General features: G+C 35.3%; 1 protein-coding gene across 3 annotated transcripts in view; it reads right to left on the bottom strand.

The window, feature by feature from the left end:
• Positions 1 to 20,054, bottom strand: part of DNAI4 (dynein axonemal intermediate chain 4) — an 86,996-nt gene that overhangs the window by 63,399 nt on the left and 3,543 nt on the right. For all 3 annotated transcript variants that reach the window (XM_023641911.2, XM_070268872.1, XM_070268871.1), the window contains exons 2-4: positions 14,319 to 14,496; positions 2,133 to 2,317; positions 610 to 722 (exon numbers count right to left, since the gene is read on the bottom strand). In XM_023641911.2, coding sequence (XP_023497679.1) covers positions 610 to 722; positions 2,133 to 2,317; positions 14,319 to 14,496 — 476 coding nt within the window. The remainder of the gene's footprint in view (positions 1 to 609; positions 723 to 2,132; positions 2,318 to 14,318; positions 14,497 to 20,054) is intronic.

Genomic DNA, 20,054 nt, shown 5'->3' with positions numbered 1-20,054 from the left:
AAGGAAAAGACAACCTTTCCGCATTCCAAGGCCAACGTCTCTCAGGTACATGCCCATTCCTTCCAGCACTTTTGATCCCCCATTATTTCCTCATTCTTTTATCTTCACTTTCGTAATCCTTTGCTTTACCTCATGTTTTATCCTTTGCCTGGAAGGGGCTTCTCGTACTTGTTTTCCTGACAAATCACTAAGCATCTTTAAAAACCCAATTCAAAAGTCAGTGATGTTCTCTGTGAACATTCTTTCTTTTTTTCACCTCAGAGGAGTTAACTCTTGCTTTCTAAGTGCTCCCATCACCTTCTGCACGTCTTATTATGGCATTGATCACAACGTGTCAGAATTCTTTGTCTCCTGAGTTAGACGTTGAGCTCTTTTAAAACAGGGTCTGTGATGCCTGAGGCTAGTGGTCACTGAGGCAAGACAGCCACCTTGGAAGCTTTAAAAAAACATGTAGATACCACCCTGCTTATTCTCTTGTAGACGCTGCACAGGCCAGCATTTGGGAATCATTACCGTAGTTCTTGTATTTCAAGGACCTAAAGAGTAATGAGCATATTTGCTGAAGAAATCATGGAGTGTCGCTGAAATAAATGATTGTGTTTTCATTACCTGTAAAACTAGCCAATCTTTCCCGTTTGTAGGATGGCTCTTCTAGGTCTTCCGTTATCGATTCAGTAGTCGATACACTGGACTTAGAAACTGTGCTGCTGCCTAAAACCGACCTTTAACAATGAATAACAACATTATCCATTGATTTAGATTCCTTATGATAAGAAACTAAATACACAAATAAAGCATTATCAGACTGAGAAATCAAATATACTATAATCAGGTAGGCAAAATGGATAAATTAGTTCTTTAAACATCGAGTTGATTTTTAATGTTTTTTTTAAATAAAAAATCATTTAAAATATATCTTCGAAATAAGACGTGGCAAAGTTATGCCTAAAGTCCTTCAATGGATTCCCAATATATTTAGGAGAAAAATCCATAATTCAGCCTACCTACACATATTCTCCATCTTCATTATCACTGTTCCCTCCATCCCCCACTCCTTTTTTTTTTTATAGTTTCCTTAATCTTGTGGAGTTCTCTTACTCTTCAGGGCCTTGGCCCAAAACACCTTTCCTTTCATTTTTCTCCATGTTTCTGCTCATCACTCAGATCTCATCTTAACTGTGACTTATTCAATTTGATAAAGGTCCTCTCAAGATTTAATGAAAAGAAAATCTATGGACTCGGGGGGAAATCACTATATTGAAGAATCCAAAAGTAACTTCCTTAAACATACGAACTTTACGTTATGCCATGATATTGCATACTTTTTTTCCTGTTCTATTTATAGTCCCAACTGCCCTCCAAAGGGGTGAGTCCAGATTACTGGGACATCCTTTGTTTTGCAGAGCACTCCCATGGCTTCTACATGCAAATTTGGAGGCCGACTCTAGACCAGCATTTTTTCTCCTAAAATCACATGCTCAGACAACATCTGGAACTTTTAATCTGTCAGGTTGAAAGTTACACACTCAAATATTTGCCTGTAATCTTTAGATTATTTTAGAAACTATTGTTTTATTATTGCAAAGACTCTGAACTTCTCTACCATAAGTAAGCATTAATTTCAATTATACAAGTATCTACATAATAAATGCATAACATTTCATTTACAAGAAATAAAGATAAAGCAAGAGAGAAATCAAACCCTAGGAGAACAGGGATTTGTATGAAAGAATAGGGGGAAAAAAGGAAAGCCACCCCTTCCCATAATTTGCAGCATAAAGAAACTGAAGAAATATGTCTGTGGGTATGTGATGCTAGCCTTCATCTTTCGGTTCCTCGGGAAATCTTGAGTAAAATCTACATGTTTTTTCACAAATGTTTTGGTGTAAGTGTACAGGAAATTCTTAAGACATGCAAAGCTCTACATCTAATTTAAAACGTGAGAGGAACATGGAGACGGTACACGAGCATCACAGAGTAGAGCTGGGAGACTGAAGACAACTGACATCTAAGTTACATACATGCACTTAAATGGAAAGACAACATGTGTGATATAAAAAAGAACTATAGAATTGTATACTGAAAGACAACATGTGTGATATAAAAAAGAACTATAGAATTGTATACTCTACCTTGTAAACTGCCCTAACATACTGGGATTTAGCGTATTCTGATAAAAGCTATAGGAAGATATATAGTCGGACCCACGTGATCCTTCTTGTGACGTCAGTAGTTTACTTGGCTTTGCTGTACCAACGTGTGTATCTGAACGGTAAAGGGGTCGGGGAGTAACATCAACTCCATTTGCATCAAACACCTGTGGAAAATGGTAATTTAAAATAAAATAAGTAAAAAAGGTTGGGTTTCTGAATAATAGGTCCTAGAAAATGGAAATAAAAGCAGTAGAAAAAAGATAAGTATAATGTTTCTAGGATAGGATAAACATAAAATATTAAATAAGTGATTTTATGCTTAAAAAGTTTTTTCACTAGGCATACATTTTTTAAAAAGTCTTATTCATGTTTTACCTGTATACAAGTAAAATATATTAATTTTTAGAAAATTCAGAACTGCATAAATATAATTCATCCAGATTATTAATATTTTGGTACATTTAATTTTTATGTATAAGCTTTAAAAAAACATTATGTTTCATTTAACATTTTATTAATAAACATTTCCCAAATTATTATATATTTTTGGTTCATTTGTTTTTGGTTCATTTTTAATCTTTTTAATTATAAAATTTAACACAGAGAAGTGCAATTAAAACACAACCATATAATTAAATAATATAAAGCAAATCTTATAATCACAACTAAAGTAAAAAATTAGAACATTGATAGCACCTCCAGAAAACTTTGCCCCTCCTGGGTCATAGATAGCACCCCCAGCCTTTGCCGCTTCTGGATCACAGCCTCCCCTCCCCACCAGTGACAATCATTAGCTTGGTTTTGGTTATCATCTCCTTTCTTCTTTTTATAGTTTCATTAAGTATGGATTCCTAAACGACAGCATTTACTTTTGACAACTTGTATTGAAGTAAAATATACAGACAGAAAAGTGTACATATAGATGTACAGCTTAATGAATTTTCAAAACTGAACACATCCGTGTACCTGGCACTCAGATTTAGAAGCAGAAAATTACCAGCATCCTGGAAGTTCCTTTCATGAGAGTCACCAGCTCCACCGAAGTTATCCTGACACCATGGATTAGCTTTGCCTGTTTTTAAACTTTATTCAGATGGAATCATATAGTATGCACTCTTTGGTAACTGGTTTCTTTGGTTCAATAGTACATTTGTGAGATTAATTCACATGGTTAAGTATAGCTGTAGATGGCTCATTTTCATTGCTGTATAATATTCCATTGTGTGAATATGTCACAATTTACCTATTCTATTGTTCATGGATATTTCTGTAATTTCCAATTTTTCGGCTGTTACAAATGGTGGTGCTATGAAGATTGTTGTACGTGTGTTTTGCTGAATAGGCTGTATGAATTCATGTTGGGCATATACCTAAGAGTGGAATTACTGGGTAATGGATTATGTATATGTTCACTCTAAATAGATACTACTAAAAAGTTTTCCCAAGTGGTTCCCGCCAACACTGTATGAGAGTTCCTGTTGCTCCAGACTTTTCCAGCACTTGGTATTTATCATGTTTGTCAACGTAATTTAGTTTTGCCTGTTTTTAAATTTTATATAGTCATATATTATGTCTGACATCTTTTGTTCAACAATATGTTCTTATATTTCTCCATGTTGCTGCATGTACAGTAGTTCGTTCATTTATTGATGATTCTAAAGTCTGTTGGATTAGTATATCATATTTTACTGATCTATTTTACTTTTAGTAGACGTCAAGTTTTTTCCAGTTTTGGGCCATCATGAAAACTGTCTCAATAAACATTTATATATAAAATATATACATTGGTATACACGAGAATGTATTTCTCTAGGGGGCATATAGATGTGGAATTGATGGGTCTCTTGATTAGATAACCCAAAACTGTTCTACAAACTGGTTGTAACAATTTTCATGATTACCAGCATTGTATGACAGTTGCTGTTATTCCACATTCTCATCAACAGCTAGAACTGTCAGATTTATAAACTCAAGCTAGTCTGGTATGGGTTTACAGGTATCTCATTTTGATTTTAATTTCCACAAATTTGAGCTTCTTTTCATATATTTATTCCCATTTTTATTTCCTTTTTTGGAGGAGAATGTCCCATTCAAGCCCTTTGTACTTCTTTCTATTGAGTTCTGTCTTTTTTAAACTGATAATAGAGTTTATAAAATATTCTGAATGTGAATCCTTTCAGTTTTATGTGTTGGAAATGTCTTCTTTCACTCTGTGGTTCATTTTCTTTGTGATATCTTTTAATGAAGAAGTTCTCACTCTTAATGTAGTCAGATTTATCACATTTCCCTTGACGGTTTACGCTTCAGATGCCTCATTCAAGAAACCATTCCCAATCTTGATGTTACGAGGACGTTTTTATATCTGGCGTTTTGCATGTTTAGATCCATAATATACCTGGGTTTGAGTTTTGTGTATAGTATGAGAAAGGAAGCCAATATATTTTAATCTGTATGAATACCCAATTATCTCAAAAAGAGTTTTTGAAAATCCTGTCACCTCCACATTATTCTGTAGTGCACGGTTGTTATAAGACAAGTGTTTAGATGTCCTTGAGTCAATTGTAGGCTCTGTCTATCCCTTTGCTAACGTTACACTTTTTCTTAAATTTGATGTCTAGGAGAGCAAGTCCTTCCACCAAGTTCTTATTCAAGAGTATCTTGGCTATTCTAAGCTTTAGCAGTTTCATACAAATTTTGGAATTACTTAGATGAGTTCCAGAAAGAAATATAATAAAACAAAAAAGCTCCTGAAAATTTGACTGAAATTGTACAGAATCTATGAATCAAAATTTGGGCATAATTGATATGCTTACAATATTGGCTCTTTCTCTGCATAAACATGGTCTATTTCTCCATTGTTTGGGTCTTCTTTAATGTCTCCCAATAAAACTTTATAGTTTTGAAAATATAGGTATGAGCATCTTTTCTTTTATTTATCCATAAGTACTTAATAAATTTTAGAGCTATTATAAATGGTATCATTTAAAAATATGTAATTTTGAACCATTTGTTGCTGGTATATAAATATAGAATTGCTTTTTAAAAATTTGATATCCAATAACCTGGCTAAACTCTCTTATTAATTTGATAATTATCAGTAGGTGATTTTTAATTTTATATGTAGACAGTTGTGTCATCTATAAATATTTGAAGTTTTGTTTCCTCCTTTGCAATTCCTATACTTTTCATTTCTTTTTCTTCCCATACTGAACTGGCTAAGACTTCCAAGAATGTTGGCTAGAAGTGGATCCTGTCTTAGAAATGTTCACCATTAAATATAATCATTGCTGTAGGATTTTATAGATACCCTAAATCAGATTAAGGAAGTTCCTAGTGATTCTCAGTTTCATAAGAATCTTCTCCTTTTAATCATGAATAAATATTTCATCTTATCAGATACTTTCTATCTGTATTGATGTGATCATAACTCTTTTTTCCTTTAAGCTGTTAATGTGGTGAATTTTTACACTGGTGGCTTTTTAAATGTTAAACCAATCTTAATTTGTTAGTATGAACTGAACTTCCTCATGATGTCTTATCTCTTTTTATTGTTGTCGAATTTTGCTAATATTTTACTGAGGATTTCTCTATGTTTGCAAGTATGATTGGCGTGTAATGTTTCTTTCTCATACTTATAGTTCCAGATTTTGATATCTAGATAGTTCTAGCTCATATAATGAGTCTTGGAGTACACTCACTTTTCCTGTACTGTTTTTATCCATATATGTTTGGTATATAGCACTAGCCAAACCATCTGGGCCTGGAATTATCTTTGAAGGAAGGCTTTTAAATTACTCATATTAATTTCTTTAATAGCTTCTAATTTTTCACTTTTGTTTGTCTTTTGGTAAAATCTAAGTTTTTTTAAAGAAATTTTCCATTTTATCGTAATTTTCAAAATTCAAAAATTGGAACAAATTGGCACGCAATATGCACTAAATATCTTTTAAAATAGATTTTTAAAGTGTTCAATTCAGTGGTTTTTAGTATATCCGAGATATGTGCAGCCATCAACACTGCTAATTTTAGAACCTTTTTATCACTTCCAGAAGAAACTCTGTATCCTTTAACTCAGCTCCGTAACCCTTGTCTCTCCTCCCAACCCTAGGCCACCACTAACATATTTCATGTCTCCAGACATTTCCCTATTCTGGACTTTCATATGAGTGGAATCATATAGTACGTGGTGTTTTGTGACTGGCTTGTTTCACTTAGCATAATGGTTTCAAGATTCATCCATGTTGCAGCGTGAATCAGTACCTCATTCTTTTTTATGGTCGAATAATCTTCTATTGTATGGATATATCACATTTTGCATAGCCGTTTGTCCACTGATGGACATTTGGGTCGTTTCCTCTTTTTGTCTATTATGAATAATGCTGCTATAAACATTCATGTACAAGTTTCTCTGTGGAAATATATCTTAATTTCTCTTGGATATATAGACCTAGGAATAGAAATTCTCGTCATACGGTAATACTATGTCAACCTTTTGAGGAACCACCACAATGTTTTCCAAAGTAGCAGGACCATTTTACATTTCCATCAGCAGTGTATAAGACCTCTGATTTCTTCACATCCTCACCAACACTTGTTGTTTTCTGACTTTTTGAGTCTAACCATCCTAGCGAGTGTGGAGTGAATTTCATTCTGGTTTTGATTTGCATTTCTCTGATGACTAATGATGTCAAGTATCTTTTCATGTGTTTTTTGACCATTTGTATATCTTCTTTGGAGAAATGAGTATTCAAATCCTTTGCCCAATTTTTAATTGGGCTATTTGTCTCTTTATTATTGAGTTGTGAGAGCTCTTTATATATTCCAGATACAAATCCCTTAACAGATATATGGTTTGCAAACATTTTCTCCCATTCTATGGGTGACTCTTCGCTTTCCTGATTATGTCCTTTGAAGCACAAACATGCATCTATTTTTTTTGTTGTTGTTATTCATCTTCTTGGTGTCATACCTAAGAATCCTTTGCCAAATCCAACATCAGGAGGATTTACCCCTCTGTTTTCTTCTAAGAGATTTTTAGCTTTAGCTTTTACATATAGGTCTCTGATTCATGTTGAGATTTTTTTTATATGATGTGAGATAAGGCTCCAACTTCATTCTTTTGCATGTGGCTATCCAGTCATCTCAGCACCATTCATTGAAACGACTATTCTTTCCCTGTTGAATGGTCTTGGTACCCTTATCAAAAATCAGTTGACCATAGATGTACAGGTTTATTTCTGAACTCTCAATTCTATTCCATTGATTTATTTGTCTGTCTTTGTGCCAATACACACTATGTTGATTACCATTGCCTTGTAGTAAATTTTGAAATTGGAAAGTGACAATCTGCCTACATTCTTCTTCTTTTTCAGGATATCTTTTGCTATTCTGGGTTCCCTGCAATTCCATATGAATTTTAGAATCAATTGTCAATTTTCACAAAGAAGTCAGGTAGGACTCTGATATGGATTGTATTGAACTGATAGATCAGATTGGGGAGTGTCACCATCTTAACAACGGTAAGTCTTCCAATTCATGAATTTGGGATACGTTAGATCTTCTTTAATTTCATTGAATAATGTTTCATAGTTTCCAGAGCATAATACTTCACTTCTCTTACTAAATTTATTCCTAAGTATTTTATTGTTTTTGATGTTATTGTGAAAGAAAATTTTCTTAATTTAATTTTCAAATTGTTTATTGCAAGTGTATAGATACACAATTTATTTCTATATTGATCATTCATCCTGCAACCTAACAAAACTCATTCATTAGTTTTTTAGTAGATTTCTTAGGAATTTCTATATACAACATATGTCATCTGCAAATAGAGATAGCTTTACTTCTTCCTTTCCAATCTGGATGCCTTTTATTTCCCTTTCTTGCCTAATTGCCTTATTTAGAACCTCCAGTACAATGTTGAATAGAAGTGGGAAGGATTGGTCTTGTCCTGATCTCAGAAGGACAGCATCCAGTATTTCATGACTCAGTGTGTTAGTGAGATTTTCATAAATGTCCTTTATCAGGTTGAGGAAATTCCCTTCTATACCTAGTTTGCTAGGTGTTTCTATCATGAAAGGATTTTGGATTTTGACAAGTGCTTTTTCTGCCTCTATTGAGGTGATCATGTGGTTTTTGCTTTTTATTCTATTGATATGAGATATTACATTAATTGATTTTTAGACATTAAAACGTTAAATTACTTCGCATCCCTGGGACAAATCCTACTTGGTTGTTGTTATGGACTGAATTGCCTCTCCCCAAATCCATATGTTGAAGCCCTAACCCTTGGTACCTCTAAATGTGACTTATTCAGTGATAAGGCCATTAAAGAGATAATTAAGTTAAAATGAGACCCTATTCCAATCTGACTAGTGTCCTTGAAGGAAAAGTAGTTATGAGAAAGAGACACCAGAGATGACCACACACAAACAAAAGGCCATGTAAGCACACAGCAAGAAGGTGGCCATCTGCAAGCCAAGGAGAGATGCCTCCGAAATTACTAAACCTGCCAATACCTTACTCTTGGACATCTAGCCTCCAGAATAATACATTTCTGTTGTTTAAGCCACCCAGTCTGTGGTATTTTGTTACGGCACCCTTAGCAAAGTAAGGCAGTCATGGTGTAGAATTCTTTTTATATGTTGCTAGATTTGGCTTGCTAGAATTTTGTTGAGGATGTTTGCATATTCATAAGAGATAGTGGTCTATAGTTTTCTTGTGATATCTTTGTCTGGTTTTGATTCAGGGTAATACTGGTCTCAAAACAAGTCAGGAAGTGTTCCCTCCTCTTCTATTTTTTGGAAGAATTTGTGAAGAACTGGTATTAGTTCTTTAAATGTGTGGTAGAATTCAACGAAGACCTACCTAGCCCTGGGCTTTTCATTACGGGTAGGATTTATTTATTTATCTGTCTGTCTACCTATTTACCTACCTATATCTATTTCTTTATTACTGATCTGGTCTCTTCCCTTATTATAAGTGTACTCAGATTGTCTATTTCTTCTTGAGTCAGCTCCCCTGGTAGCTTGTGTATTTTTAGGAATATGTCCATTTCATGTAAGTTTTCTAACTTGTTGGCATACGATTTATCATTTATAATGATCCTTTTATTTCTGTAGGGCTGGTGGTGATGTACCCTCTTTCAATTCTGATTTTAGTATTTTGAGTCTTTTTCTTTTCTTGGTTAAACTAGTTAAAGGTTTACCTATTTTGTTGATCTTTTCAAAGAACAAACTTTGGGTTTCATTAATTTTCTCTATTGATTTTCTATTCAATATCTCACTAATTTCTACTCTAATCTATACTATTTCCTTCCTTCTGCTTATTTTGTATTCTTTCCAGTTTCTTAAGGTGGAAGGTTACGTTATTGATTCTAGATGTTTCCTCTTTCTAATGTAGGCACTTACAGGTATAAATTTCCCTTAAGCACTGCTTTAGCTGCATCCTGTAAGCTTTGGCATATTGTGTCTTGATTAGCAATCATCTCAAAGTATTTTCTTATTTCCCTTTTGATATCTCCTTTGACCTATGGTTATTTAGGCGTGTGTTGTCTAATTTACATATATCTATGAGTTTTCCTGGTTTTTCCCTGTTATTATTTCTAATTTCATTTCATTATGGTTAGAGAACATAATTTGTATTATTTCTACCCTTTTAAGACTGTTGAGTTCTGGCCTTGCATATGGTCTATCCCATAGAATGTTTCATGTTCTTGAGAAGAATGTAGATTTTCTTGCATGTTGGGTGGAGTATTTTGTAGATGTCTGTCAGTTCTAGTTGGTTTATAGTATTGTTCCAGTCTTCTATTTCCTTGTTGAACTTTTTTCTAGTTGTTCTGTCCATTATTGAAAGTGGGATTGAAGTTTCCTACTATCATTGTTGAATTGTCTATTTCTTCTTTCATTTCTGTCAGTTTTTAAAAAATATATTTTGTCACTGCTATTGTGTGCATACATGCTTATAATTTTTCTACCTTCCTATTGGATTGACTCTTCTATCATTATAAAATGTCTCTCTTTATCTCTAGTAACTTTTTTTTGTCCTCAAGTCTATTTTGTCTTGTATCAGTACAGCCACTTCACCTTTCTTGTGGTTGGTGTTCTTGTAATACATCCTTTACCACCCTTTTACTTCAGTCTCTTTGTATCTTTGAAACCAACGTATGTCTCCTGTAAACAGGATATCATTGGATCATTTTTTTTATAAGTCTGACAATCTGTGCCCTTTATTTGGATTGTTTAATCCATCTACATTTAATATTCCTATTGATATAGTTGGATTTATATCTACCATTTTACTTTATGTGCTCCATATGTCTCATATCTGTTTGTCCTTTATTCCTCCTTTATTACTTTTTTCTGCATTAAGTGAATATTTTCTAATGTATCATTTTAATTTTAATAATGATTTTTTTCACTATATTTTTGACGCTTTTCTAAGTGGTTGTTCTAGGGCTTACCATACACATCTTGTCAAAATCAGCTTTGGATTTTTATTAGCTTAATTGCAGTAATATATTAAAGTATTGCTTCTGTGTAGCTCTATTCACTATTCCCCCCTTTCATGGTATCATTTTTATACACATTACAACTATTAATGTTACAAACACAACACAGTGCTATAATTATCATTTTACCATTTGTCATCATTTCCTTAGTGCGTTACAGCTTTGCTCCTACCCACCTTCTTTGTGCTATTATTGGCAAATATATTACACACATATTACATTTCTAATGTCATAGGCCCAATAATACATATATATCTGTTATTTTTTTCAAATAAGATTTAAAAAGGAGTAAATACATTAATAGTGTTGTTATAATTACATGTGCTGGTGTTCTTCGTTTGTGTGGATATGAATTACCATCTGGGGTTACTCGCTTTCAAGGTGAAGAATTTTCCTTAGTATTTTGAGTAAGGTGGATCTGCAAGCAATAAATTCTTTCAGTTCTTGCTTATCTGGGAAACTATTTCATCTTCATTTTTGAATGATAGCTTTGCTGAATATAAGATTCTTGGTTGACAGTTTTTCTTTGACAACTTCAAATATTGTATCCTCTGCCTTCCTGCCTCATTGTTTTTGCTGAAAAGTTATCTGTTAACTTTATTGGGGTTCCCTCACAAGAGATACACTGTTTTTCTTCTGCTGCTTTCCGGACTGTTATTTTTTATATGGTGTAAAGTAAGAGTCCTATCTCATTCTTTTGCATGTAGATATCCAGTTTTCCCAATATCTTTGTTGAAAAGACCATCCTTTCCCCATTGCATAGTCTTGGAATCCTTGTTGAAAATCATTTGACCACATACCTGAGGGTTTATTTCTGGACTCTCTATTCTATTCCATTGTTCTATATGTCTGTCTTCATGCCAGTGCTACACTGTGATTACTGCAGCTTTGTAACAAGTCTTGAAATCAGGAAGTGTGAGACCTCCAACTTTGTTCTTCTTTATCGAGATTGTTTTAGCTATTTGGGGTCCCTTCATATTCCATACGAATTTTAGGATGCCTTTTTATATTTCTGAAAAAAAAGTCATTGGGATTATGATAGGGATTGCCTTGAATCTGTGGATTACTTTGGTTAGTATTGAATACAATATTGTCTTCCATTTCATGAACAAAGGATGTCTTCCCATTTATTGTCTTTGATTTCTTTCAGCAATTTTTGTAGTCATCAGTGTACAAGTCTTTCACATCCCTAGTTAAGTTTATTCCTAAGTATTTTATGCTTTTTGATGCTATTGTAAATCAAAATCTTTTTCTTAATTTTCTTTTTGAATTTTCCATTGCTGGTATATAGAAATGCAACAGAATTTTTTGTGTTAATTTTGCATCTTACAGCTTTGCTGGATTTATCAGTTCTAACAGTTTTTCATGTGGAGTCTTTAGGGTTTTCCACATATAAGATCATATCATCTGTGAACTGAGATAATTTTACTTCTTCCTTCCCACGTTGGATGACTTTTCTTTCTTTCTTTTTTTTTTTTTTTTTTTGCCTAATTGCTCTGTCTAGGACACCTGACTACTATGTTGAACAGAAGTGGTGAAAGTGGGCATCCTTATTCCTTATCTTAGGGGAAAAGCTTTCAGTCTTTCATCATTGAGTAGGATGTTATCTGTGGGTTTTTCAGAACGCCCCTGAGGAAATCTTTTCTTTTTCAAGTCAGTTGAAAGGCTTTTAAAAAATGTTGTTTTAAAAATCATGAATGGATATTGAATTTTTTTCAAATGCTTTTTCTTTATTTGTTGTGATGATTACTTTTTGTTTTCAGTCTTTAATACAGCAAGTAGTACTGATTTTTAAGTGTTGGAACAAGCTTGCATGCATTATTCCTTTTACATAGTATTGTTAATACTATGTAATATGTATGTACTGTATATATGAATGTACAATATATACATAATGCATATAATGTGTATACAATTGTTATGGACTGAATGTTTGCGTACCCCCAAAATTGATATGTTAGAATCCTAATCCCAACGAGATGATATTGGGAGGTGGAATCTTTGAGAGAGAATTAAGTCATGAAGTTGGAGCCCTCATGAATGGGATTAGTTCCCTTAGGAAAAGAGGCCAGAGAGCTAGCAAAATGTCTACCATGTGAGGATATAATGAGAAATTGGCGGTCTGCAACCTGGAAAAGTATCCTCACCAGAACCTGAGCACACTGGCATCCTAATCGTGGACTTCCAGCGGCAGAAATGTGAGAAACAAACTTCTTTGTTTCTAAGCCACCCAGTCTACAGTACTTTGTTATAGCAGCCTGAGCTAAGATCATAGCACATGGAATATTTACACAAATACGTAATATTAATTTCTTAAAATTATCTTAGGGTTATTTCCTTTTTTGGCTATTATACAAAAAGCTGCTATAAATATTCATGTACTACTCTTTGTATAAACATATGCTTTTTTTTTCTCTTGAGTAAACACCTAGAAGTAGAATGGCTGAATGATCCAGTCGGTATTTATTTAACATTTGATAAGCTGCCAAATTGTTTTTCATTTTCCACTCCTTCCAGCAGTGTATGAGAGTTCTACTTCCTCTACAACCTGGCCAACCTTTGGCATGGTCAGTCTCTTAATTTTAGCTATTCTAATAGGTGTGAAGCAGAAACTTATGGTTTTAATTTGCATTTCCCTCATGACTAATGTGGATCATCTTTTGGGGCTCATTTGCCATCCGTACATGTACTTTGGTGAAGCGTTTTTTCAAATGTTGTGCTCATTTTTAAAATTAGCTTGTCTTAATATTGTTTATGTATTTTGGATACAGGTACTTTATCAGATAAATGCCTTGCGATTAATTTTTCCCCATTGTCTGGCTTTTCCTTCCATTCTGTTAGCAATGTCTTTCAAAGACCAGAAGTTTTAATTTTGACAAAGTCCAGTTTACCAATTTTATCTTTAATGGAGTGTGTTTTTGGTGTCATATCTGAAAAATCATTGCCTAGCCCATTCAAATTTATACATTATATACTCTTCTGTATACATTATTCTTTGATTAAAAATTTAAAAAAGTCAGTCCTTAATTATGTTTTCTAATGAGATAACCAATTTTATGACAATTCACTGTATGATATTTTCTAGACTACATTGCAAAGAAGAGTGGATGACAGCTGTACTATCCACATTACAGCTGAATTAGCTACAATTAATATTATAACCAACTAGCTCTTAAGGTCATGAGTAGACTTTCCTCATTCTACACCAATATTCTTATTACTAACATTGGACTATAAGACCCAACTGCCACTATTATGCTGTATGATATTTTTTTTTAAAGATTTTATTTTTTCCTTTTTCTCCCCAAAGCCCCCCCATACATAGTTGTATATTCTTCGTTGTGGGTCTTTCTAGTTGTGGCATGTGGGACGCTGCCTCAGCGTGACTTGATGAGCAGTGCCATGTCCGTGCCCAGGATTCGAACCAACGAAACACTGGGCCGCCTGCAGCCAAGCGCGCGAACCTAAACACTCGGCCACGGGGCCAGCCCCCATGCTGTATGATATTTTATGTGGTAAAGACTGCAACAAAATCAATATATCAATATTAGAGGCGAACGCTTATTTCAAAGCAGTATATTTTCTACCTTTAACATTTCCATCAAGTTCTTCATGACATCATTTTCAAATAAACTCAGAATTCTAAAGAATATTACCTGTGTGACTGTCCTTGAGGTGGGACTATTCAGTTTTTCTGCTGATTTCATGTCAGGTAGAATCATCGCAGTTCTTGAAACAGCCATTCTGCTTTGGTTTGCACCAAAATATCCTCTTGTTTGCGTTGCCTTTACCTTACCAGGAAAGCTAATGGACTTCGGCTGTGAGGTAATAGTCCTATAGGAGGAAAAGAAAACATAATACAGAGGATCCACAATTGAAGAAAAACTAACCAACAATAAAAAAAAGACACATTCAGAAACATGAAAAAATCTAAAGTATAAACAAGAAATAATAGCTACTTTAGAACTGTGTGTAAGCATAGAATGTTTCCATGCATTATGTCACTTTTTCTTCAACATAACTTTAAGAGGTTGCTATTAATATTATTTTACATAAAATCAAGAGGCTTGGAGGGAAACATTCCTATTAGTGTGGAAATTTGAACCCAGGCAGTTAGGTCGGAAGTCTACACTGATTTCTCCGGGTCTCAGTTTCCTTATCTGTACGGTGAGGATAATAATAATAGTACCTACCCATAGGTTATTATGAGGACTAAGTGAATTAATTTATACACTGTTGCTAGGAAGTGCCCGGCACACAGTGAGCACAAACAAGTACAGAGTGCAGTTAGATAGACAGATTGAAGCATGAGTAATAAAACCTGGGAAAGAATATCATGTTCCTGCGTGAACAATTACACGGTAATGTTTTTTTTTTTGAGGAAGATCAGCCCTGAGCTAACACTACCGCCAATCCTCCTCTTTTTTGCTGAGGAAGACTGGCCCTGAGCTAACATCCATGCCCATCTTCCTCCCCTTTATATGTGGGACACCTGCTACAGCATGGCTTGACAAGCAGTGCTGGGTCTGCACCCGGGATCTGAGCCAGCGAATCCCGGACTGCGGAAGCAGAATGTGCGAACTTCACTGCTGTGCCCCTAGGCCGGCCCCTACATAGTAATTTTTAATAAGAAGAGAAGTTATAATCAAAATGTTTGTCTCCAGCAGAAAAAACACGATTTCACTTTTGGCTCTACTCTCTCAATTCCTTAAGACAAAAACCCACCTTATCATTCATTCTAGTAGTCTCATTATACTGTGGATTTCTATAAAACGAGGATGATCTTCCCTTATGTTATAGAAATGAAATACGTTTCCAAAGAAAATATTTGTAACAATACTTTTATTTTTCAAATCATAAAAGATCAGACAGGAACAAAATATTTTTAAATGACAACAATCAATCCTCTATTCATATTTTATTTTTCTTCACAGCCTTTATTATCACTTGGCACTTTGCTGTTTTTCCATCCTCATCTTTAGGGCCAGAACCTTGTTTTGTTCATTGCTGTATCCTTAGCACCCAGGATAGTGCCGAGTATATTGTGGGCAGTAAATAAGAATTTTAAAAATAAATGAATAAATGAATCCCATTCATGCCCTATTTCAAATTTACATTCTTTTTAAGTATCCTACTCTATTGTTCCTCCTTTAGTCTCTAAATGACTTTACTCCAACATCTCTAAGAAAATAAAAAGGATCAATCAGGTAAAAACTCCTTAAATAACTTCTCCACTTTCATTATATTCTTCTTTCATATCCTACAAACTCACCTAAATCCATCCTTTTATTTTCTTCCTTGTTCAGCAAAAGAATTGCCATTCTCATCTAAGGCTAATCTTGCTACGTGTGCTCTGAAACCTGTCTCCTACTGCTTTCTCAGGGACTCTTCTCCATCGATAATTCCCTGTCTCCTCCATCTCATTTCCTATCTTTTTCCCTGGAGCATGTAATTGTACTCCAGTCATCCCCTCAACTTAGAAATCTTTCCTTTAGGTATGTCTTCCTCTATCTACTACTATATCTCTCCTTCCTTTCACAATATTCGTCAATAATACTGTCTACTTCCTCACTCCTCTTATTTGCTCCGTAATTCAGTGTGATCTAGTTCCACCCTCTCCTCCCCCACTGCAAAGAGACGACTTTCACTTAAATCACCTAGTGCTCCAAATTGTCAGATCCAAGGGACTCTTTTCAGGACTTATCTTTATAGCATCTGACAGTTCACCATTCCCCCTTCTACTTAAAATTGACTTCTCCAATTGGTTCCCGTGACACTGCCGTCTCCTATTCATCAGCCTCCTTGGAACCTCTAATCACCTGAACTTTCCATTTTCTATCAATTAATCAGGACCTTTTAGGTTTCTCTTCTTTCTCTATTTAACACAAAATCCACAATTCATCCATTGAATCACTCTTTTCCCATAATTTTCAACTCTTATTTTCTTTCTCCTTGACCTTCTGTCCTACTATCCTTACAAAATCCAGCCCTCCCATTCTTTTTATTTGAAGATTACACTTAAGCTTAAACCTCAGTTATCTGTTTTTTCACTATATACACTATCCCAGAGTAAATTTAACAAAACTCATGGTTTCAATGACTACTTGTATTCCACTTCCTTATGGCAGTCCACAATCATCACCAGCACCTCCTCTCTCCCATCCCCTGAAGATTTTATGTCCTCAATTACTGACTTTCTCTTCAAAACTACTCCTGGCATAATTCCTGAGTACTTCAATATCCATGAAAGTAATCCTAATACCATGGGCTCTTAGCTCCTCAGAGTCTTCTCACGTAAATGATCTTGTCCTCCTTGTTACATCAGCTACTTATTCCCATGGTCATACATTTGACCTTGTCCTTAGCAAGGTCAAGCATCACTTCCTATTTTCCTAGCTTATACACCCTCTTAACCCCCAGCTTCAACCATCCTTCAATTCTATTAAGACCTTCGAGCTCTTGATTCTACATTTTACACCCTCACCCACACCTCTCATGCAATCTCTTCTCTTTTGAGCTTAAGGTTAATTAATAGAATCCATAGTTAATTATTATAATCACATCTTATTTACACTCTCACCCCTCTTTTCCTTCTTTAAATACACTGTACTTACTGGCCAAACCAAAACTTTGATTACTTCCAATTATCTTCTTACTTTAAGCCTGCACATATGTATTAACCATGTTTCTTTCATTTCCGATTTTATTTCGTTGAACCTTCTCTCCTTTTTTCTTGGTGAGTCTAGCTAAGGGTTTGTCAATTTTGTTTATCTTTTCAAAGAACCAGCTCTTGGTTTCATTAGTTTTTTCTATTTTTTTAGTCTCTATTTCATTTACCTCTGCTCTGATTTTTATCATTTTCTTCCTTCCATGGTTAATACATATGTGCAGGGGTAGGATTGGCTAGTTTGAATAATTTCAGTGGGTTCTGGGGCATAGAGGCCATCCCTAGTTGTCTCTATCTGGCTGTAGAGTGATTAGGAAAGGTGTATAGTGGCCTAGAGTGTGAGAGCCAGATAAGGGAGGTGGTTGAGGGGTGGACTATGCTTCAGTTGGTTTATATTGGAAAATTTTGGCCCCTAGTGGGGGCGAAGGGCAACCAGGGAAGCAGGAAGCCAAGGCAAGGTGACTCAGGCAGATCAGGTTGTCCATGTCCATGTTGGACCTATGCATGCAGGGCAGATGTTAACGCATCAAGTTTACAGAGGCTAGAAAGGTTTTTCTTAAAGATTGGCACCTGAGCTAACAACTGTTGCCAATCTTCTTTTTTTTTTCCTGTTTTTTTCTCCCCAAATCCCCCCAGCACATAGTTGTGTATTTTTTTTTTTAGTTGTGAGTCCTTCTAGTTGTGGCATCTGGGATGCTGCCTCAACGTGGCCTGACAAGTGCTGCCATGTCCGCACCTAGGATCTCAACCAGCTCAAGTCTGGGCCGTCGAAGTGGAGCGTGTGAACTTAACCACTCGGCCATGGGGCTGGCCCTAATTCATATTTTATATTATTGGATTCTATTTACTAATATTTTGTTGAGGATTTTTGCATTTATGTTTATGAGAGATATTAGTCTGTAGCTTTCTTTTCTTGTAATGTCCTTGGCTGTTCTCATCTTACTTATCAGCAGAATTTACCCAAATCATCATTCTTTTTGCTTTGACTTTGTTTTCTTTAACTTGGATTGCAGGATACTTCCCTTACCCAGATCTCCTTCTACTTCTTCTGCAGTGTTCCTCCTTGGTCTTCTCATTTCTGTCTATACTCATAGCCTAGGTGAATTCATCCAATGCCATGATTTAAATGCCATCTATATAATAATGACTCCCAAATATATATCTCTAATGGACGGCTCATGTGAATCCTAGACCCACATATCCTTTTGCCTGCTCGACATCTCTAACTCAAAATTAGCATGTCCAAAACTGAGCTCCTCACAACCTCGCCCTCACCCTGTCCGGCGAACCTACTCCTCTTAGTCTTTCTCCGCTTTTGTTAAAGGTAACAAATTCTTCTAGCTATTCTTTGAGCTATTCTTCCAGTTTCTTGGGTGAAAAAACTTCAAAATATATCTAGAATCCAACCTTCAGAACCACTCTGTTGCCACCATCCTGGTCCAAACACTATCCTCTCTTTCTTGGAAGTTGCAGTAGCCTCCTAACTCATCTTCTCGCTTCACCTCAATCCTTTGAAGTCTGTTCTCTACACCACAACCAGAGTCATTCTTTCAAACACAAGTTGATCATGTCGCTACTCTAGTTGAAACCCTCCATTCATTTCCCATCTCATTCTGAGTAAAAGCCTAACTTGCTACTATGACCTAAAAAGTCCTACGTGCATCCAGTAGGGCTCTGACTTCATGATCACTGCTCTCTCCCCTGTTGACTCTGCCCCAGTCACATTGGTCTCCTTGGTATTCCTCACACATGCCAGGCATATTTCCGTATCAGAGCCTTTGCCCTTGCTGTTCCCTTTGCCTGGAATGGACTTCTCCGTACATGCACATGCTTAGCATCCTCACTTCCCTCAGGTCTTTACCTAAAACCACCTTCTTAGTGTGGCCTACCCTGGCTCCCCTATCTAAAAATGTCAAATACATCTTAAATCTTCATATCCCCTTGCTTTATTTTTCTCCTTGGTACTTCTTACTAGCTAACATAATGTTATCTTTTACTTATTTATCTCGTGAATTAGCTGTTCTCACCCTGCCCCCTAATTAGATCTAAGTTCCATGAGGGTAGGGATTTGGGGCTATTTTGTTCCCTGCTATACCCCTATTGCCTACAATAGTACCCAAAACACAGTAGCTGCTTAATAAATATTTGTTGAACGAATGAATAATCCCAAAATCATTATATTCAACTAAAAAAATTCTCTCAGTCTTCATGCTTGAATGTTTACCAGGCTACTGGTTAGCTCCAGCTACATGTCCACCAGACATCTCAAACTGAACACAGGCACAATGAAACCCTACCACATTTACTCACAACCCAGCTCCTCCTCTTTTATTCCCTACAGGAACCTAAAGGGAAATGAATTAGCGAATGATGTGACACTTATCAGTTATGTAGTTACTGGGATCTTATGAGAGAGCATTCTCAGTAAACTCTCAGAAACCTTGACTATAAGTTTTATGGGAAGGGGCCATGTTTATCACATCCAACATTATAGTCCTGGCTCTTAGCACTCTGCCTGATAGAGTGGGAAACTAGAGATGGAAAGCACAGACTACTTTCTTAAAGAAATTAAAAGAAGTACCTGTAAACAATTATGTTAGAAATTTATGGTACCTATCTAGCTATGTTAGAAAACAGATGTTTTCAACAGCAACAAATTAGCAGGCAATAAAGAGGTTGACTTTCAAGAGGAGATAACCACTTTGAAAGTTTTGCCCAAAAAACA

Source organism: Equus caballus, chromosome 5 (genome assembly GCF_041296265.1).
Source record: "Equus caballus isolate H_3958 breed thoroughbred chromosome 5, TB-T2T, whole genome shotgun sequence".
NCBI classification, from domain to species: domain Eukaryota; kingdom Metazoa; phylum Chordata; class Mammalia; order Perissodactyla; family Equidae; genus Equus; species Equus caballus.
Note: the sequence above shows the minus strand (reverse complement) of the source record. Positions and strands in the feature narration are given on the sequence as shown.